Raw genomic sequence first — 22528 nt, forward strand, 5'->3', positions numbered from 1 at the left:
ATTTATTAACATTTGCATAGGCATGAAATAAGCACACTGGATACATTTACATTCTTTATTTAAGCAAGTCACTGATTTCAGATGGAAATCTGAGAGGTACATCACTCCCCCTTACTTCAGAGCAGGAGTCCACATGGTGGAAGTGTTGTCCAAATCCCTCAGTGAACACCATATATCCTGGATTGGGCCTAATCAAACACAGGCCTATTTATTCCTAAATGTATAATCCTAAACTGAACAGATTTGACCATTCTGTTGTTAGCAGTGTGCCATTTATAATGAATGGAGACACGTTTATAATAGCACAATCAGGACTCTTAAGGAACAGATCTGTGAAACACTGCAATTTAAAAATATACTTGTTTTGCCAACTCACACAATTATGGGGTTTAATATTCACTAGAAAACACTTTAAAAATGACAGTAAGTACATTTGCACAGAGGTAAAATTACAAAAAATATCCATAGTATATGATGTACAACTACACGGTCATGTTTTCCCAAGATAAAGGGACACCTATTGCTTTATTTCCACATATGATCCACATATAGTTCAAGTCAAAAGTTCTGACACACCTACTCATTCAAGGGGTTTTCTTTATTTGGACTATTTTCTACATTGTAGAATGATAGTGAAGACGTCAAAACTATGAAATAACACATATGGAAACATGTACTAACCATGTGTTAAACAAATAAACATATTTTATATTATAGATTCTTCAAAGTAGCCACCTTTGCCTTGATGACAGCTTTGCACACGCTTGGCATTCTCTCAACCTGCTTCACCTCGAATGCTTTTCCAACAGTCTTGAAGGAGTTCCCACATATGCTGAGCACTTATCCTTCACTCTGCAGTCCAACTCTTCCCAAACCATCTCAATTGGGTTGAGGTCGGGGGATTGTGGAGGCCTGATCATCTGATGCAGCACTCCATCACTCTCCTTCTTGGTCAAATATCCCTTACACAGCCTGGAGGTGTGTTGGGTCATTGTCCAGATGAAAAACAAATGATAGTCCCACTAAGCGCAAATCAGATGGGATGGCGTATCGCTGCAGAATGCTGTGGTAGCTATGCTGGTTAAGTGTGCCTTGAATTCTAAATAAATCATTGACAGTGTCACCAGCAAAGCACCATCACACCTCCTCCATGCTTTACAGTGGGAACCACACATGCAGAGATTATCTGTTCACCTACTTCGCGTCTCACAAAGACAGAGCAAGTCTCTTCTTCTTATTGGTGTCCTTTAGTAGTGGTTTCTTTGCAGCAATTTGACCATGAAGGCCTATTTCATGCAGTCTCCTCTGAACAGTTGATGTTGAGATGTGTCTGTTACTTTAAATCTGTGAAGCACTTACTTGGTCTGCAATTTCTGAGGCTGGTAACTCTAATGAACTTATCCTCTGCAGCAGAGGTCCTTATGAAAGCCAGTCATCATAGCACTTGATGGTTTTTGAGACTGCACTTGAAGAAATTTTCAAAGTTCTTGAAATTTTCCGGATTGACTGACCTTCATGTCTTAAAGTAATAATGGATTGTCATTTCTCTTTGCTTATTTGAGCTGTTCATGGCATAATATGGACTTGGTCTTTTACCAAATAGGGCTATCTTCCGTATACCACCCCTACCTTGTCACAACACAACTGATTGGCTAAAATGCATTAAGGAAAGAAATTCCACAAATGAACTTTTAACCAGGCACACCTATTAATTGAAATGCATTCCAAATGACTACCTCATGAAGCTGGTTGAGAGAATGCCAAGAGATGCATAAAGCTGTCAAGGAAAAGGGTGGCTACTTTGAAGAATCTCAAATGTAAAATATATTTGATCTGTTTAACACTTTTTTGGTTACTACATGATTCCATATGTGTTATTTCATAGTTTTGATTATTCTACAATGTAGAAAATAGTAAAAATAAAGAAAAACCCTGAAATGAGTACTGTAGGTGTGTCCAAACTTTTGACTGGTACTGTTCCTGAAATACTATTTATAGGAGTTGTGTCATATAACAATATAAGTACTGAAACACACTGTCCCTGCAACAGACTCTTATTGTAACATACCAGAAACTACTTTACAAAAAGGCAGCCACGTGAAGAGATAAGGATATAATAACTTCAACCTAAAGCAAACCAATCATGGCAGAAAGAATAGGCAGCGAAAATATGATTGCAGCATGGACTATGTTGACTATTGAATGCCCTTCATGTGCATACCTGTGTACATTCCCAGTGATGCAAAATGTGTCCTCCTATCGATGTGTGAAGGATACACACTACTCATCATGAGAGTGAATTCAGCCTAATAATAACATTCTATTTAGAACACCAAACCATGACAATCCTCTCAGAGGGAAAAGAAAATAACTGAAAAACAAAAAGTCAGATTTACAAAAATGTACAGTTGAGAAGAAAAAACATCCCATGATCCTTCAGAGCTTGAAATACAACTTTTAAAAAGGTCACTCCAGCAAGTAGATCAACAGTCTTCAAAACATTGAACATTCAGAACTTTTAGAAGTTCAAAGTTCTAACATGTTGGCGGAAACATCGAAGTTTAAAGTAGCAGCCATTGTGATTCTGTCTGTTGCAGTCTCCGTGTGATGCCGTCATAAGTGTAGTTGGCACAACCAGCTCAAACAGGTACAGAGACAACTCATCTGTACTGCGCATTGCATGGCAATTCTCAGGATATAGAGACAATTCATCTGAACTGCCCATTGTCCTGGCCATTCTCCAGGTATACAGACACAGCTCACTTGTACTGCCCAATGTCATAGCCATTCTCTGGATATAAATGTTCATCTGTATTGGTTACTCCATTGCTTACCTCTAAAAAAGGAGAGAAAAAAAGAAGAGTTCAACTTTGACCCTCACTCTTTTCCATTCTTGATTTGGTTCAGTGGGTTGGTTGGAGAATAGTGCTGGCAACATCAGGGTTGTGGGTTTGATACACGCATGGGCTACATACTGATTATACTGTATGTTTCCGTGTCAACTTCAACAGTTCTGTCAGTTGCTTTGGATAAAAGTGTCTGCTAAATGCCTATATTATATTTGATTTATTACGTACCGGAGAATATGAGTTTCTCTTTCATGATGTTGACGTCTCGGCTGGGCCGGCGAGTCACAGCACTCAGCATGATCTGCTCTGGGTTGTAGTTCTGCATGCCACTCATCCTCCATCTGACAGGGCGACACCACACCGTCACAGATACATTTAGAGTCAATATAAACATAGTCAAATGATGAATACATATTGATGAATACATATCGATGAATACATATCTAAATGAAACCGTGTAACTGAGTACAAGCGTTAGAGCTTCAGACACAAGTAAAGCACAAGGACAGAAAACAACAAAGCAACATGGGCCATGGGAGTCACCCCAGTTACCTGATCAAGTGATAGCTGACAGACGCCAGAGTGCAGCAGAGAAACGGAGCATGCAGATCAGGCAGAACAAAATCAGTCAGAATGGAGGACAAATAGGGAAGAACGAGAGAGAGGAGGGAATGAAAGAGGACATAAGAAATAAATATGATATGGACAAACAGAAGGAGAGAAATTGCCAGATGAGGAGGAGAAGAGAGAGACAGGGCAGTGAAAGGGAAAGAGCAGAAGCGTCAGTTTAGAAGCAGAAGGCTACGCAACACAAAGTTCAGAACACACAGACCTTTACATTTACACAACAGTCCTGAGAAACACTTAGTACGTCAGACTAGACAATGGAGCAGAGCAGACATATCACTGAAGTGTGTGCATCCAGCTTTCATCGGGGATCAGTGTAGTAGAGAACTTTGCATTGTTATTGCAATACTCTGGAAATACTCAAAAGTGTGAGGGTGAGGGGTATGCTGCAAATACACAACCATTCACAGCTAAATGAAAGGAGATTCAGTTTGATCGTAATGGAAAATGGGTACTTACTTTTGAAAGATGAATATTCCTGTAACTATGGCGATGGAGACAAGATCTGAGGTGATCCAGACTAAGCAGTATTCATATGGGCTCTGTAAACACGAACAGCTGTTCAGAACCAACATCCACCACTAGATCGCAGCATCACCACAAATATACTGTACCTCTCATCATGATGAACATGCGATGACGATCAGAACATGAATGAAACTACTTGAGTTTTAAGTCCTAGTCTCGAGCTGTGTCCTTGGGTCTGCTGCTGTGTCCCCATGCCTCACTTCGCTCTTACCCAGCTATTCTGCTGTTCCCTAGTCACTATCTGTACTCTTCCCTGCGGTCCCCAGCCTCTCTGTGTTGCCTTGCCTCTGTACTGTAGCAGTTAAAAGGGGTACCCAGTCATAGAAAATTGACTGTTACATTCATGGGTATCTTCCATACGTCTACACTGTACTAAAAGTGTAGTTATTGCAATGAAGAGGTGTAGACGGAGATTCTTACCATGAGCCAGATGGGGTAGGGCACCTTGCGGAGGACCTGCGGGGCGTCGGAGGAGACAGAAGGCACTCCGCTGCACCACAGCACAGAGTAGAGCCACGGCTCATTCACCGGGTACACCATCACACTCATGTTGTTCACCAGGAAGTCCCTACAAAGATAAATAGTTATTGGACATGCTGGCCTGTGAGTAACCAAAACGCAGGGTGAGGTTAGGGTTAGGGATTAAGATGAGATTCTAGGACTTTTTAGATTACATGATTGGACCTCCCAGATAACATTTTGGACAATCCCAGCAGGTGAATGGTTAGGGTTAGAGTTTGAGTGTAACAGTAGTATGTCTTACTGAATGTCCTTGTTACTGGCCTGTGAGTAGCGCAGGGTGAGGCTGCTGATGCCCCTGTGTCTGAGCTCCTCCACTGACAGTTTCTCTAAGGAGGTCTGCTGTAGCCCCCTGACACGGCCCCTGTCTGTGTCCGGGGTCCACGTCACCTAAAAAAACCACAGGGCACAAGACGCAGGGTAAGAGTCTGGACCTGCTTTTTGATTTACACATCTCTACCAATGTTGCTAAGGACTCAGTGACAGATAGATACACAGAAAGTCCTCCTCACCCTCTTCTGTGATATCCCAGACCTCTGGACGGCCCACAGGGTGTCCATGATCCAGGTCTTGTAGTGTGGGTGTTCTGGGGGAGGTCTATGGAGGTTTAACAGGGCTGAGCGGTTGGCCCTGGCTGTCAGGCGGAGCATCTCTACCAGGCTACACACTGTCAGGTTCCCCATTCGGTTCCGGTCCCTCCCTGTCAGAGACCCAACCGTCCAGTAGGGGTCACTCTGGAGAGAGAGGGAAGAGAGGTGTTTTATTTGATGAAGTGATGCAAAGTGGAGTGAAAAAATATACTTGGAGTGGGAGAGGGAAGGGTAGACTAGAGAAGGGGAGAGACTAAGAGAAAGAGCAATAGAAGGAGGGAGAGAGACATATACCCAGTGAGAGGGAGAGAGAGACAGAGGGGGGAGAGAGGTACCTCCAAAAACCACTGCCCCGCATTTAGAGAGCGAATCTCTGTCCAATTGAAGAGAGAGGCGTCCTCGTGCTGTTTGTCTGGAAAGACCTTGGCGATGTTAGTGGTCCTTCTCAGAGTGCGGTCTCGCATCAGGAAGGGCACCCCGTCCAGACTGTAGAGGAGAGTTGGGACCACAGACTGACATCACTGAACCAGTAACACTTATGTAATTTATGTCACTGCTTTTATAAATAAAATAAAGAGGTTCTGTGGCAATGGGAGTATTAAAATGGGCCTGTAATAACAGGCTATAATGCACTAGTGAAAAGAAATGGATGTGAGATTAAAATGGTCTTAAAACAAGTTGACTACGTCAAAGGCAGGGTCAGAATGGGGGTGTTTAGATTTTCTCCATAACCTTTTACACGCTGTGAATGTTGCTATGGCTTCACTACAGAAAGGCCCACCCGTCGTTACCGGTCTACTGTAGAGAACTCATTACTCCTAACATTAAGGTGGTAGGGTGGGGTTAGGTTATTGGCTGGTAGAGTATGGCTGGGTACCTGACGGAGACGTCGGCCTCCAGGGAGCTGACCCCCTGTTGCAGGGCCTTGTTGAAGGACATCAGGGTGTTCTCTGGAGCTAGCTACAGCACAGGACACACACACAGACGGGGACAGACAGAGACAGGAGGTACAATGGGTTGTTAGAATTTGATGGCAGTCATTTGAGCTAGTGTTGGAAAGGCAAATTATTTCAGCTTTAAAGAAATAGGAAATAGGTTAGCAGCCGACTACATGTGGAGATTCCTTAGGATCTACATGAAGCGGCTAGAGAGTAGGGGACAAGAAGATGTTTCTGTAGGGGGACACGGACTCACCATTGGAGCCCCCCGTCTTCCAATGACATCAGGTCGAGGTTTGAGGCTGTTCCTGTCCATGATGCAGGGTGAGGTGATGGCAAGGGGAGCCATGTAGAGGACCAGCAGGACACTTAGGTAGACAAGCAGCACAATCATGTGGATCTCTGGGAAGGAGGAAGACCATAGAGTGAGGACATTAGGTCCCAGATTTCTGACTGCTGCTGCAATCATTGTTCATTATCAAACATCTTTATGGTTATAATGATAATAATCATGAAGTAATGTAATAATATTGGTATCCTGATTAGAGTTACAGTGAAAGCCAATCAAAATCCAACCCAATACTTACTGGTTCTCCCTGCACGGATCACATGTCCAGCAACCAGCCAACCCAGCGCTGTGACAGCAGCCAGAGCTCCTATGTGCAGGAAAGGACCTGTGGACTGAATTACAACACAGGAAGACAGGAGTTTTATAACCTTGTTCTCACACACACACACACACACACACACACACACACACACACACACACACACACACACACACACACACACACACACACACACACACGTAGAGAAACCAACAAATAGAGATGTAGACCTGTAGCGATATAAGAATGATGTCCCATTCGTCCCCCCACACGTCACTGATGGAGACCACACCACTGACAGTGGTGATCAAGGCAGCCAACACACCAATCTGTGGAGACCAACATATCAACAGTTTGATTTGTTCTACACATTCCTATGCAGGGCTAACAGTAACATGGTATTCATTTCCTCATCAGTAGGTCAGAGTTAATTTGAAGGCCTACCTTGTGGATCCAGTAGAGGTTCAGTTGCTGTCCCAGTGAAATATGACAGAGTGCTAAAATCTGGATACAAACAGAGCCACAATCAGGTTAGATCTTACTGAACCTGCAGCAGCAACATGTGTTTTACTGTGTGTACAGGCATTTAACCAAACATGAAACTTACTCACCATTAAAAATGTTATGTAACTAAAGCCAACTGCGGTGGTTGCGAGAATGGGGACAGTGCCATCCTTCCATTCCCCAGAACGGTTGTATAGTAACCTGAGAAAGAGAGACAGAGGGTGGGGAAGGTGAGCCAGTGTCTTAAGAAGAGGACCAGCCCTGATAGGAGATATTGAAATATGCACACATTAAATTACTAATTGAAAACTGCTCAAAAGAGAGACTGCTTCTGGAGGACAGAAACAATGGTGCAAACTCAGCTCATAGCCACTCTGGTAAGGACTAACTTACACTCACCAGTTGAATTGGTTGTAGTCATTGTGGGCCTCCAACCAGAAGTAAGCCCAGAAGAGGAGCAGGGAGAAGGTGCTGCACAAGATGATGAACCATGCACATTCCCACTGGTGAACACACAACAGAATGAAGAAGACATGTACTTTCTATAACACTTTTAACATAACGTTCCACAACTTTCAGCTAAAACAATCACACAACGAGTAAAACAAGTCTAAAACAAATTACCTCTTAAAACGAAACAAAAATAGATTTTTTATGAATTTCCCCTTTGATTGGTAACATAACTTCCACCTTTCATCTGTCCTCTGGCATGACTGGCTTGAAAGTTTGGTCAGATTACCAGGCACTTCCCCCATTGTAATTGACTGGATTGAGGGGGGTAAAACAGGTCAGGGGCGCATGCAGAAAGGGAACAAGTTTGCGAAATAGCAAATTTCCCAATTATAATAATTTTATTGAGGGGAAATGTACTTACTGTGACATGTGGTTGTCTCACCTAGCTATCTTAAGATGAATGCACTAACTGTAAGTCACTCTGGATAAAAGCATCTGGTAAATTACTAAAATGTAAATAAGTAATTATGAAGAATATGGAATAATGTTATCTGTATTCATGACATCTCTATCTGCCACGTTTTACAACGTTTGCGTACTGAATGTGGCCCAGGGCAGACCACAGCCAGGTGGAGTTGACCAGTGATCAGCTTTATCTCATGCTGGCCAGACTAGTGCTGCATCTCTTCCACATCTACAGTCTATTATTAGAGGCCTGGCGATAATGTGTAGACACGTGGTAGTTAAGAGGGGAATACCACATTAACACTTACACTGCACTCAGAGGAAAGGCTAGGAATCTCATCAGTGAGGCCTCACCTTCTGCTGGTTAGAGGTAATGCATAGGGGACAATGGGAGAGTAGAGGGCTGCTGTTTTAATGAAGTCTGGTTTCTGAGGTAACCAGCACACTACTTCTGTTGAGGCAGTCAATTACCTGGTCTCACACAATACTTCACAGCCTTGACAAGACCTTGTGTGTGTGTGTGTGTGTGTGTGTGTGTGTGTACAGTGCTGTGAAAAAAGTATTTGTCCACTACATAAGTTTCTCTACTGTTGTATATTTTTTATATTGAACATTATCAGATCTCCAACCAAAACTTAATATCAGAAACTTGAGTGAACAAATAACAATTACAAACTTATTTCATAAACAAAGTTATGAAACACCCCTGTGTGAAAAGTAATTACCACCTGACACTCAACTGGATGTTGTGCCACCTTTAACTGCAATGACTCCAACCAAACACTTCCTGTAGTTGTTGATCAGTCTCTCACATCACTGGGGAGGAATTTTGGCCAACCCTTCCATGCACAACTGCTTTAACTCAGCAACATTTGTGGGTTTTCAAGCATGAACTGCTCGTTTCAAGTCCTGACAACGTTAGTGGGGATTAGGTCTGGACTTTGACTAGGCCATATCAAAACTTCACATTATTGCTTTTTAACCATGTTCATGTTGACTTGATTGTGTGTTTTGGATCATTGTCTTGCTGCATGACCCAGCTGCGCTTCAGCTTCAGCTCACAGACAGATGACCTGACATTCTCCTGTAGAATTCTCTGATACAGAGCAAAATACATGATTCCTTCTATTAAGGCAAGTCGTCCAGGTCGTGAGGCAGCAAAGCATCCCCAAAACATCACACTTCCACCACAATGGGTGACTGTTGGTATATGGTTCTTACTGTGGAATGAAGTGTTTGGTTTTCGCCAAGCATTATGGGACCCATGTCATCCAATATTTTCTGCACCTTTCGCACACAACACATTACAGTGGGTGATCATACCTCTCACACACACACCTTTAAAACCCAAGGGGGTAGATATATCCACACAGTAGTTCCTGAAAATCATGAAGTCCAACCAGTGACCCCAGCCTGGTTCTTCTCCCTGAGCTCCATAGACCATCTGTGGTTACTGGTTTATCAATAGAGGGGTGATGGGGCTCAGAGTTAACTCTCTTAAGTTTCACTGAAAACACTCTCCTACTGGACAAACACTAAGTGCACATTAGCACATTTCACTGTTTCTCAACTCTGGTCCTTAGGTACCCCCAGTCATATTGGGCAAACAGGAAGTATCCCTATGCCGAGTCGAAATGAATCATTTTGCAGGCATCTTTTCACTTCTCCAGGTGTAGTCTTTTTTGCCGATATGTGAGATACATCAACCAGCCCAGTGCACAGCCAGTCACAGTGGAAGTCATTTTACAGTATAGTAGGGCCATTTCAGACACAACCATAACCAACCACACTATCGAGGATACAGGAAGTCAGTCTTTAGCACGGTGTCATTGTCACCAAGCTGATGACGTCTAATCCTGACGTCCTTCTAATCCCATCACTTCCTCCTCCAGACTGTGCCTTGGCTCCATTCTCCTTCCCTCTCTAACGTCTTCACAGCCTGCTAATTATAACCCCTGATAGACAGTGCTGCCCTGCCACACCGTTTCATCTATTGAGAAGAACACTGATTAATCACAATGAAGTAGCCAAGTCAGAGAAACAGTATGACTGCCTACCATTTCCGGCAAACCTCCTCAGACAGACGTGCACATCTCACTTCTGTATGATACAGTACTATGCACATTTATTATCCTATGGATTTTGCCATATCAGGTGCATGGTACTACATGAAAATATGTACCTAAAAATAGGACAAATATAATTTGTGTCTCAATGACAACTGATGGAGCTATGAATCCAACTTCAGCTGGAAATGGAACTTGTTCAGCATGGGCTGCTTTATGGTTTGCTAGTCTTGAGCGAAAGCATTTCTAGGTCATTAATTACTAAGTTCTCTATGGGCTTGAAGAGCAGGACAGAGGTAACCCGTTTCTGAGAAATACCAACCTACCACTCAAAGTAATACCACTAAGTACCAGAAGAGAAAGCAATGATATACAAACACAGGAGGGTCAACTCAGGCCTGGGAATCACAGTAGCACTATCTCCATGGTCAAGTCAATAGCAGAATGAACTCTAATAATAAGAGTCAGAGAGATAGGTATGTACATGTGATTCTCATTGATGTGTATTTGGATGATATGAATGTCTGTATGCATGAGTGTGCACGTGTGTGTGTGTGTGTGTGTGTGTGTGTGTGTGTGTGTGTGTGTGTGTGTGTGTGTGTGTGTGTGTGTGTGTGAGTGCTTTGTAAATAGAGAGAGGGAAAGCAGGTGTGCAGCTGTGTGTTTGTATTTTTCCTCTTGGTCAGCACCTCATTACTGCCCCGCTCACACTTTCCCTACTAACTGGCCTAATTTATGGACAACATACTGGGTTTTTGTAGTCCAATGACAAGTTAAGAACAGCAGGAGCGGCTCTGATACTCCAGTCTGCATCACACAGCTGGGAGTCTGGGTAGAAGCATTATATTAAAACACCCCCATTGACTTCAACAACAAGCTTATGGCTACCAATGCCTGTCATAAACCTAATACCTCCCAGTGAGCAAAGTTTTACAGACCACTATTTACAGAAAATGTCATTTGAGTTACATTTAATAATATTACATTTTTAAAGTATGCTATTGGATAAATGTAACAATTTAACAAGGACGGTAGCTATAATAAAGCTTTCTTGAAAGGTTGAATGCATTGGATAACTCAGACTTTTGCTTTTGGTAAATACTTACTTGCCTGCCTGCCTGCCTGTCACATAGTACACACTGACCTCTATAGCAATGCACACGACTCACTCTACACTCTGCCCCCTTCTAGACAAGAAAATACAGTACATGTTAACATTTTACAGAAAGCTGACAGGTATAACACTTTATTACTTGTTATAAGCACCTATGAACTATAATGTCTTATTATAAGGCTTATAATATGTTATTTCTCTCCAGGAAGCATATATCTAAGGTAGGGGTCATTCAGGCAGGCTCTTGCCTGGCAGGCTGACTGATATTGTTGTGCTCAATCTCACACGTGTCAGGTTACTGTATATAAGTCCAAAACTATTTCATTGTTCTTTCCCTGCAGGTGATACGTCTCCTGGCTTTGTTTTGCTTACAAACAAGCCTCACTATCAGTGTTGGAAATTCATCTGTCACTCGTGATCTGAACAAGACAGTTCTTCAATTAACAGACTTCTGTTGTGTAGTGACATTTTTACTACTGTTGTCAAAGCCACTCACTGCTCCTAGCCCTACACTGCCCAAATACCTACTTTCATGACAGTGGCCTAAAATAAAAGCTAAGCAAAGTTTTGTAAAAAAAACTGTCCACTGAGAGCAAGGCTGGTTTCATCATTTAGCTCAACACAGCTGCTGACGTTTGCCAAGCTTTTCATTGCTTACACTAAGTAGCCGGACCATAAAAACATAACATCAGACGGTAACCAGTTCATGAAAGATCATTCTGGCTTAAACATAGTGATTCCACTTTGGTACTTGGAGCTAAATCAGGTGCTGCAGTAGTGCTAATAACAGCCTAATAAACAGGCTAGCCGACTTTTGTTCTACATTCTGTACACACACACACACACACACTCACACTCAAACTGTGCTTGTGAAGGTGTATCAATCCCTATATCGGTAACTCATCATTATCATTGATGATTTGCGGTCTCATGCTCTCAGTAAATGTCCGATGAGGAGATCCAAAGCGTTTTCTATTGAGCGCAAAGCCTAGTTATTAATGCAAGCTTTATTAACGCAGGCTTTCCAGCCATGCATCATTAGCACAGATCCCCTGTTTTGGCCTCAATCCATGTGGGTAAATAGATATTATATCTTACAGTCATTCAGTATGGGTTATAGATGTTTTACTCCTTAAAGGGGCATCTGTTTGTCTCAGTTTGATTAGGTGAGTGAAAGGGCATCAGTTCCTTTGGAATTTGATACTGAGGCCTAGCTTTCCCCAGTCTGTGCCCCATGGCGATGAGAGGAGACAAGACAACAGGTCTCTCTGTATATCACTCCCTTTAATAATAAGTCATTTGACTGATTGAGGACAAGAGTGGTCCTCCATAACAAGTCCAGGAATGTTGCCAGCAGGTGCAATTAAAGGTCAGGACAATCTAACTCTCAGATATTCCATTGATTGGTATGAGAAGAGAACATACCAATACACCCATAATTTGTCCACAACAGAACATCTTGTGACATTTGCAGAAGTCTTTACTCTCACCTTGGAGCTGTTGTCATGGGAACGCTGGTAGCGTTTCCAGCGGCAACCATAAATCCCAGTGAGGAAGGACAAGCACAGCTGCTTCTCATAGACCTGCTGCAAGGGTTGGTGCTTCACCATGCTCCTTCAGCCTCGGCTCGCCACCGGTCCGCTAGCATCCCACACTGAACAGGGAACACTGCAGGGAAAAAAGACAGGAGTCAGAAACATATTGAAGATAATTCAAGACTGGAGAAATAATTTTGAGAGGAGAAAGTAGAAGGAAAATGTGAAAATATTATAACTTGAAGGAAGATAGGCCAAAAGGAATTTGTTGTCAGAGTGTTTGTGTAGAAGACCATTTATTACATTTTCCAGTTACTCAACATGGTGCCTGTCTTTTCATTAACTGAACTCCATGGTGATCGTTGTGAGGAACAACCGAAACCCTACAAAACCTGCATGAATACTGTGACTTAGTCATGTAAGGGGTAGTCGGGTTGTGGATCGGCTGCTCTCTCTGCTAGGGTTGGGCGGTATCCTGATTTTCATTCCGTTCCTGTACCATACCGGGTATACAGTATTTTTTTTTTATATATATATATATATATATATATATATATATATATATATATATATATATATATATATATATATATATATATATACATATATACACACACACACACATACACACACCCCCCCCCCCCCAATTCGGAAAGTATTCAGACCCTTCATGTTTTCCACAATTTGTTATGTTACAGCCTTCTTCTAAAATTGATTAAATATTTTTTCCCCTCATCAATCTAGACACAATACCCCATAATGATGAAGCAAGAACTGTTTTTCAGGTTGGATGAGGAGTGTCGCTGCACAGATATTTTCAGGTCTCTCCAGAGATGTTTGATCGGGTTTAAGTCCAGGCTCTGGCTGGGCCACTCAAGGACATTCAGAGACTTGTCCCAAAGCCACTCCGGCTGTTAAGGGTCGTTGTCCTGTAGTCTCCCAGTCCCTGCCTCTGAAAAACAACCCTACAGCATGATGCTGCCACCCCCATGCTTCACTATAGGGATGGTGCCAGGTTTCCTCCAGGTGTGACGCTTGGCATTCAGGCCAAAGAGTTCAATCACTGTGTTCTTGGGGACCTTTAATGCTGCAGAAATGCTTTGGTACCCTTCCCCAGATCTGTACCTCGACACAATCCTGTCTCAGAGCTCTATGGACAATTCCTTCAATCGCATGGCTTGGTTTTTGCTCTGACATGCACTGTCAATTGCAGGACCTTATACCGACAGGTGTGTGCCTTTCCAAATCATGTCCAATCAATTGAATTTACCACAGGTGGACTCCAAGTTGTAGAAACATCAAGGATAATCAATGCAAACAGGAGTGAAGGGGTCTGAATACTTTCCGAAAGCACTGGGGGGTTAGGGTCCCAACAAATTACTAGACAATTCCCATAGCGGACACTAGTTAAATGCTAAGAAGCGCAAGCAAACAAATTTCAAGGACAGACAACCCAGCTCATAAAGTTATACAAATATCTTGAAAGGCTACACTCAGTTTGCTGCACGCACAAAACAAATATTAGACAGCAGGGATGTTGATCCAGGAGGGGATTGATTGTCTGTTATAACCAAGAAGCTTAATAATGTCATCTAGCCACTTAGCAAGCAAGTTAGAAAACCAAATACGTTGCTGGACCCCTGAGCTGCAGATAACTTATTTGGCACATCTAGTTATAAGGAGTGGCATAACACACGGGGGGGCTTAGAGCTTTAGTGGGCCCCTTTAGTGGGACGGTATTGAAAATCATACCATCTGTATTTCACATACACCGGTATATGGTATATCGCCCAAGACTTCTCTTGGCAACCAAGCACACATCAGCACATTTCACAACGGCCTGTTAAAATAACAGTATACCCGAGAAAGAGGCCCAGCACGTCCAGCTCCCATTCACTTCATCCTTCCCAAAATATTGGTTGTCTTGGTTGTGTTTAAAAATGTCCTCTTGGAAAACTGTCACGGTCATCCCCCTCTTCAAAGGGGGAGACACTCTAGACCCAAACTGTTACAGACCTATATCTATCCTACCCTGCCTTTCTAAGGTCTTTGAAAGCCAAGTTAACAAAAAGCCAGATCACCGACCATTTCGAATCCCACCGTACCTTTTCCGCAATGCAATCTGGTTTCCGAGCTGGCCATGGGTGCACCTCAGCCACGCTCAAGGTCCGAAACGATATCATAACCGCCATCGATAAGAGACAATACTGTGCAGCTGTATTCATCGACCTGGCCAAGGCTTTCGACTCTGTCAATCACCGCATTCTCATCGTTTCTCAAATGACTGCCTCGCCTGGTTCACCAACTACTTCTCAGACAGAGCTTAGTGTGTCAAATCGGAGGGCCTGTTGACCTCTGGCAGTCTCTATGGGGGTGCCACATGGTTCAATTCTCGGGCCGACTCTTTTCTCTGTATACGTCAATGATGTCACTCTTGCTGCTGATGATTCTCTGATCCACCTCTACGCAGACAATACCATTCTGTATACTTCTGGCCCTTCTTTGGACACTGTTAACTAACCTCCAGACGAGCTTCAACGCCATGCAACTCTCCTTACGTGGCCTCCAACTGCTCTTAAGTAAAACTAAATGCATTCTATTCAACCGATCGCTGCCCGTAGCTGCCCGCCCGCCCGTCCAGCATCACTACTCTGGACGGTTCTGACTTAGAATGTGGACAACTACAAATACTTAGGTGTCTGGTTAGACTGTAAGCTCTCCTTCCAGACTCACATCAAACATCTCCAATCCAAAATGAAATCTAGAATCGGCTTCCTATTTCGCAACAAAGCCTCCTTCACTCATGCTGCCAAACATACCCTCGTAAAACTGACCATCCTACCGATCCTCGACTTCAGCGATGTCATTTACAAAATAGCCTCCAACACTCTACTCAACAAACTGGATGCAGTCTATCACAGTGCCATCCGTTTTGTCACCAAAGCCCCATATACTACCCACCACTGCGACCTGAACACTCTTGTTGGCTGGCCCTTGCTTCATACTCGTCGCCAAACCCACTGGCTCCAGGTCACCTACAAGTCTCTGCTAAGTAAAGCCCCGCCTTATCTCAGCTCACTGGTCACCATTGCAGCACCCACCCATAGCACACACTCCAGCAGGTATATCTCACTGGTCACCCCCAAAAGCCAATTCTTCCTTTGGCCGCCTCTCCTTCCAGTTCTCTGCTGCCAATGACTGGAACAAACTGCAACAAAAAGAAAATCACTAAAGCTGGAGACTCTTACCTCCCTCACTAGCTTTAAGCACCAGCTGTCAGAGCAGCTCACACATCACTGCACATAGCCCATCTGTAAATAGCCCATCCAACTACCTCATCCCCATACTGTATTTATTTATCTTGCTCCTTTGCAACCCAATATCTCTACTTGCACATTCATCTTCTGCACATTCTACCATTCCAGTGTTTAATTGCTATATTGTAATTACTTCACCACCATGGCCTATTTATTGCCTTTACCTCCCTTATCCTACCCCATTTGCACATGCTGTATATAGACCTTTCTACTGTATTATTGATTGTATGTTTGTTTATTCCATGTGTAAAACTCTGTTGTATGGGTCGAACTGCTTTGCTTCATCTTGGTCAGGTTGCAGTTGCAAATGAGAACTTGTTCTCAACTAGCCTACCTGTTAAATAAAGGTGAAATAAAAACAAATAAAAAATAAAATAAATACATTTGCACACACTGTATATAGACTTTTTTCTCTATTGTGATATTGACTGTGTTTGTTTATTCCATGTGTAACTCTGTGTTGTTGTTTGTGTCGCACTGCTTTGCTTTACCTTGGCCAGGTCGCAGTTGTAAATGAGAACTTGTTCTCAACTAGCCTACCTGGTTAAAAAAAGGTAAAATGAAAATGTTTTAAAATGAAAAGAGAGTTATTTTCATTGAAGATGGAAACATTTCCTAAAATGTCAAACATTTCTGTTCTGGAGTCAATGACTGTCCTTCGTTTGTTGTATTACTCTTTGGTTCAACATGTTCATCTTGACAATCATTTAAAAAGCAGTATACAACATTACCGAAACAATACCTTTGAAAGTGGCTCAATGCAACTACTGTAATATGAACCTTTCTCATGGCTTCATATTACATAGACACAAAAAAAGGGTCAATTGTCTACAGAGTCAATTTTGTGAACCAGTGACCTTTAGTTATCTTTCTAGCTGCAGTTGGACGCACAGCCAAATTAGCCAAGAAGCCATAGACCAGATGTATTAAACTGTAACCAGAGCACACCTCCAGGAGTTAGTAGTTACAGTACACAAACACCACTCAAATATTTATGAGCAACAAACAAACAAAAAACTGGAGAGGTCCCTTGACATAGCAGAGATGGCAGGTAAAACATACTCACATGATGAATATAAAGCTGGGTAAAGCAGCCTAGTCCCATAGTAAATGAGTGAACAATTTCAAGTTTCAGCCTTCCCATCAATTATTATTAACAACTCGGCACCCAGAACCAAATTAGCTGAGGCTGTCACAAGAGCCTACGCCAAACCACATGATACACTTTCCAACACTCAATAAAAGTATTGATTACTTCTAAAACAGAACATGATTGCACTTTTGGTCCATTATATCTTCTAGGCGGTGAAATAAAACAGGTCTCACAGCTGGAGATTGCATGTGGCTGGCTAACACAGATACAATGTGTGTGTGACCATCTGGTTGTCTGGGAACCCTAACTAAAAACGACAGTATGAACACTTCCAACATCAGTGATGTCGTCCACACAATGTATTACGAATAAGGCAGAGAAGCTACATTGTTGAGTTGTCACATCATTCAATAAGAAAAAAACTATAGCGAAACTAAAATGTTAAATGAGTAGTTCACTATTTTACATATTCCTCACCCTGAAAGTAGTCTATGGGCCAGGAGAAACTGCATTCCATGGTTCAGTGGTCTTTAAACAGCCATTAGAAAACACTAGCTAACTTTAGCCACTGCTAGCTAAAAATCTATGGAGGTGATGGGGTGAAATAAATAAAGAAAAATGTGCTCACATGCCCCCATCACTTCCATAGATTTTTAGCAAACGGTGGCTAAAGTTAGTTAACCCTAGGTTTTGTGTGAAGTCAACATACCCAGAAGAGGATGGAAACTAGCTGTCCTCTAGATACACCGTGGTGTTATCCCAGAGATTGCTGTTGAGGCTACTGTAGACCTTCATTGCAAAACTGTCTTTTTAGCAGCTATTTGGTGACATCTGAATATATAGTTTTATCGAAAAACCTTTTTAATGTTTCAATATTTATATTTTTATGAAATTCACTGAGTAGGATGGTCCTTCCCTTCCTCCTCTGAGGAGCCTGGTATGGTCGGTGTCGATACTTTCCCGGTTACCGTCGCAGCTCTAAACATCAGCAACATCCTCTTAGTTTTTCTCGACCTCAAGATGAAAATCAATTCTACATGAGAACTAACGTTATCAATCATTGCCAACAGCTACATTTCCACTATCTCCTCTACTCTGTTGATTTACCATGCCAACCTAAATGAGATAAGCACGGAAATATTGATTGGTCTTTTTAATCACACCAGCGGACCGGGTGAGCGTCAGTGTTCCCTCAGTGAATGGCTGTCACATGAGGACATAGAACAGTGACAAGAGTCCATTTCCTGGGTAATCTTCCCAGACAAAGAGAGCAGTACATTTTCCCCTGATTCTTATCTCCTAACAGACAGATTCTCAGAACAGAGAAACAGAGAGAGAGATGAAGATGTGAGTGGCTGGAAGGTGCACACGCTTAGAAAAAAGGTGCTATCTAGAACCTAAAAGACTTCATCTGTCCCCATAGGTCCTGTGTGGCTCAATTGGTAGAGCATGGCACTTGCAATGCCAGGGTTGTGGATTTGATTTCCATGGGGGACCAGCACAAACGAATACTGTAAGTTGCTCTGAAAAAGATAGTCTGCTAAATGACTAGAATGTAAAATGAGAAACCTTTTTGGTTCCAGGTAGAACCTTTTTGGGTTACATGTAGAAACCTTTCCACAGAGGGTTCTACATGGAACCCAGAGGACAGCCAAAATACCCTTTTGTAACCTTTTTTTCCCGATGAGTGTAGCTGTATGGTCTGGTCTCCTCAGCTCAGCTAAGTTTGAGTACAGCTACTGTACCAGGTCCACTGTTTCCATTTGATTTATTTTCTGGCTGTTTTGCATATTATTTTGGAATTAATACATGTCACATACCAGTTTTCAAAAAATGTCAAATAAATAAATAATAGAGTTAATAAAGCCGCATACAAACATGGTCTCTTTTTTGCCTTCTTGAGTAAGGCAGCTCCAAAATGCAAGTGTTTCAGCCCAGCTCAGTGCATTCTGTGGTGGTGGGGCAGCCAGCGGAAAATACGGAGCGTAGGGGTTGGTAATGTTCTGTAGTTGCACCGTGATTGGCTCAGTGTTCTGTCACTCATGGAGACACTACGTTACTGCAAAATCTACGGGGAGAGCACGAAAATTCAAGCCCCTTTAGTGCTGCCATAGACTTACATTGGAAGTGCCTATCCAGACCTCCCGAATGGCACAGTGGTCTAAGGCACTGCATCGCAGTGCTTGAGGCGTCACTACAGACCCGGGGTTGTTCCTAGGCTGTGTCGTGACTGGGAGTCCCATAGGGCAGCGCACAATTGGCCAGTGTTGTCTGGGTTAGCAGTGGGTTTGGGTGGGTGGGGGTGGGGGGGGCTTCACTTGGCTTATCGCGCTCTAGCGACTCCTTGTGGCAGGCTGGGCACCTGCAGGCTGACTTCAGTTGAACGGTGTTTCCTCAGACACACTGGTGTGGCTGGCTTCTGGGTTAAGAAGTGTGGTTTGGCGGGTCATGTTTCGGAGGATGCGTGACTCGACCTTCGCCTCTCCTGAGCCCATTGTGGAGTTGCAGTGATGAGACAAGATTGCAATTGGGAAGAAAAAGTGGGTAAAAAAAGTGCCCATCAAAGAAGGCTCAAGGTTATTGGCCACAGATAAAGAATTCAAATCACATTATATCTATCGTAGCTTTGATTGGACTGATCATGTCAACATCATAATTTCAAAATCTTAGAAAGCAGTCATTATCATGAGTCAAGTCGACAATCTCCTGGCCAAATTATAGATAAAACATATCGGTGCTCATCGGCTATTGGATATTAACATTACACAACAAGTTGTAAACGGCAAATTCAACAAGGAGTGGTTTGGAAGGAATCAGTGGCTAACTGCAAGCTTTGCAAAGCAATCACTAGCCTGATATTCAGTGGAGAGGGTGTGTGGTCCATGTCTGGGTTTAAGGGTCTCTTTTCCAAGCTTAAAAGGATAAATATTCACTCGCAACACACCATGGGCCAGAAAAGGGAAATATCAGACTTCAGTGAGTTCAAGACAACTGGGAACTCTGGGAAAAAAAAGAGCTCCAGCTGGGAAAATAAGTTTTGATCGGTCATCCAACTCAGAATTCCAAGTCGGGAACTCGGGCCTCTTTCTAGAACGCCGACCTGAAGATCACTTGTATCATGATTCAACCTTGTTTCCCCCCCCCCCCCCCCCCCCCCAGAGTTCCCAGTTGTCTTGAAAAAAAATTAATCCAGAGAATGCGAGACTTATGACAAAATTTGGCCACAAGAGGGACCACCACACCAACTTCCTCTTCAAGTGAGCACAGCACAAAGTGAGTCCAAAAATGTATTGTATGCTGCTGCATATATTATGTAATATGCCAGGGAGATATGTATACTGTAGCTAAGCAAGTAATACTAAGTGTATGTTGTGTAGTAAGCTGTTACTAGCCCATGTACCTCACCCTAATAATTTGGTCCCTTTCCCCCTCATAACTTAGCCTACTGTTCTGACTTGGTGGTGCACATGTAGCCTATAGCCTGTTTTAGAGAAATATAAATCATTGAATATTGTAAGAGCTTCCTTTGTCTGTTTATATGCCCCTTTTATTTATCCGACGGGTCTGACTTTGTGTACATGGGAGAATACTGTAAGAACAGTCTATGTTCTGAATTGTCGCTGTACATTTCAAAATTATGGATTGCCTCTTATGCGCTCGTCGTCATCTTATGCCATAGTTTGTACATCTCAATTGTCAGTAGAAACCACATTTGTTTAAGCAAGTCAGCCATATGAGCTATGTTTTTTTTTTTTAAAAAGGCAGTAAATTAGGCTGAATTAACTGTTTCGCTGTGTGCTTAGGGTCGTTGTCCTATTCGAAGGTCACCCCAGTCGGATGTCCTGAGTGTTCTGAAGAAGGTTTTCATCAAGGATCTCTCTGTACTTTGCTCGGTTCATCTTTTCCTCGATCCTGACTAGTCTCCCGTCCCTGCCACTGAAAAACCTCCCCGCAGCTTGATGCTGCCACCACCATGCTTCACCGTAGGGATGGTGCCAGGTTTCCCCCAGATGTGACTCTTGGCATTCAGGCAAAAGAGTTCAATCTTGGTTTAATCAGACCAGAGAATTTCAAGGTCCTCAAGGCCAGCATCCCGGAGTCGCCTCTTCACTGTTGACGTTGAGACTGGTGTTTGCAGGTACTATTTAATTAAGCTGCCAGTTGAGGACTTGTGAGCCGTCTGTTTCTCAAACGAGACACTCTAATGTACTTGTCCTCTTGCTCAGTTATGCACCGGGACCTCCCACTCTTTCTATTCTGATTAGAGCCAGTTTGCGCTGTCCTGTGAAGGGAGTAGTACACAGCTTTGTAAGAGATCTTCCGTTTCTTGGCAATTTCTCGCATGGAATAGCCTTCATTTCTCAGAACAAGAACCGACTGTCGAGTTTCAGAAGAAAGTGCTTTGTTTCTGGCCATTTTGAGCCTGTAATCGAACCCACAAATGCTGATGCTCCAGATACTCAACTAGTCTAAAGAAGGCCTGTTTTATTGCTGAATGTAGGCCTACATTGAACCCCACACACTTGCAGCTACTGTAGGTTGAATGATAGAACAGTTATTTTAATGTTAAAATGTTATGGGATACATTTTCTCCATTGTTTTTTTTATGGTAGACCACTTACACTATGATCAAATAACTGGAAATTAAAGCGGGTACAGCCTCAGTGTTCACAAGTAAACACGCGGCAGAAATTGCACAGAATTTTCACAACATTCAAGTTTGCGCTCAGCAGACCTGAAATTTGCTCAGTGCAGAAACATTGAGGGAACATTGCCCCAGAAGATATTTATATTATTCTAAGATAAAAATAAATAAATAATAGCCTACCTAATGACACTCTTCCAACTGTATTTTCGATTATCCTGCCTACACCCCATAATTTAACTGGCTACTGTAGTCCCCTTCAAGTTTGTCTGACAATGATGACATGCTGGCTAGGATGCGCGCCATAGAAATAGAATGTATAGGACGCTCTACAAGCACTAAGTCAATAGTGCTTGTAGAGAAGAACATGTTACTTGCAATTGCCAGTCTAGCTTTTATACCAATAATATCCTAATTAGCCTGTAAACCCACACAAAAGAGAAAGTAAAACAGCTGACCACTAAAACCCTTAGAACAATGAGTTGGCTATACTGTACATTCTGTACAGACAAAGAGAGACATCAATAGTATTGTGGCATGTAGCCTATCAGTTAGAATTTTGAGCCAGTACCCGAATGATTGCTGGTTCAAATCCCTAGCTGACATATTGAACAATCTGCCTATGTGCCCATGAACAAGGCATTTAATCCTAACTGTTCCTGTTAGTTGCTCTGGAT

General features: G+C 42.7%; 1 protein-coding gene across 3 annotated transcripts in view; it reads right to left on the bottom strand.

Annotated features, from left to right (window-relative positions):
- Window positions 1-1899: 1899 nt before the first annotated feature.
- The window catches only part of LOC115154371 (glycerophosphodiester phosphodiesterase domain-containing protein 5), a 37642-nt gene continuing 17013 nt past the window's right edge, over window positions 1900-22528 (bottom strand). For 2 of the 3 annotated variants that reach the window (XM_029700536.1, XM_029700537.1), the window contains exons 2-16: window positions 12752-12929; window positions 7563-7666; window positions 7271-7364; window positions 7104-7163; window positions 6890-6988; window positions 6639-6732; window positions 6308-6453; window positions 5991-6073; window positions 5449-5599; window positions 5036-5257; window positions 4768-4913; window positions 4425-4572; window positions 3936-4018; window positions 3078-3190; window positions 1900-2836 (exon numbers count right to left, since the gene is read on the bottom strand). In XM_029700536.1, the coding sequence (XP_029556396.1) occupies window positions 2760-2836; window positions 3078-3190; window positions 3936-4018; window positions 4425-4572; window positions 4768-4913; window positions 5036-5257; window positions 5449-5599; window positions 5991-6073; window positions 6308-6453; window positions 6639-6732; window positions 6890-6988; window positions 7104-7163; window positions 7271-7364; window positions 7563-7666; window positions 12752-12871 (1740 nt within the window). In that variant the 5' untranslated portion in view covers window positions 12872-12929 and the 3' untranslated portion in view covers window positions 1900-2759. Of the gene's footprint in view, window positions 2837-3077; window positions 3191-3935; window positions 4019-4424; window positions 4573-4767; window positions 4914-5035; window positions 5258-5448; window positions 5600-5990; window positions 6074-6307; window positions 6454-6638; window positions 6733-6889; window positions 6989-7103; window positions 7164-7270; window positions 7365-7562; window positions 7667-12751; window positions 12930-15897; window positions 15916-22528 lie in introns of those variants that run through there. The other variant, XM_029700538.1, reaches the window with a different exon arrangement.

Source organism: Salmo trutta, chromosome 19 (assembly GCF_901001165.1).
Source record: "Salmo trutta chromosome 19, fSalTru1.1, whole genome shotgun sequence".
NCBI lineage: Eukaryota > Metazoa > Chordata > Actinopteri > Salmoniformes > Salmonidae > Salmo > Salmo trutta.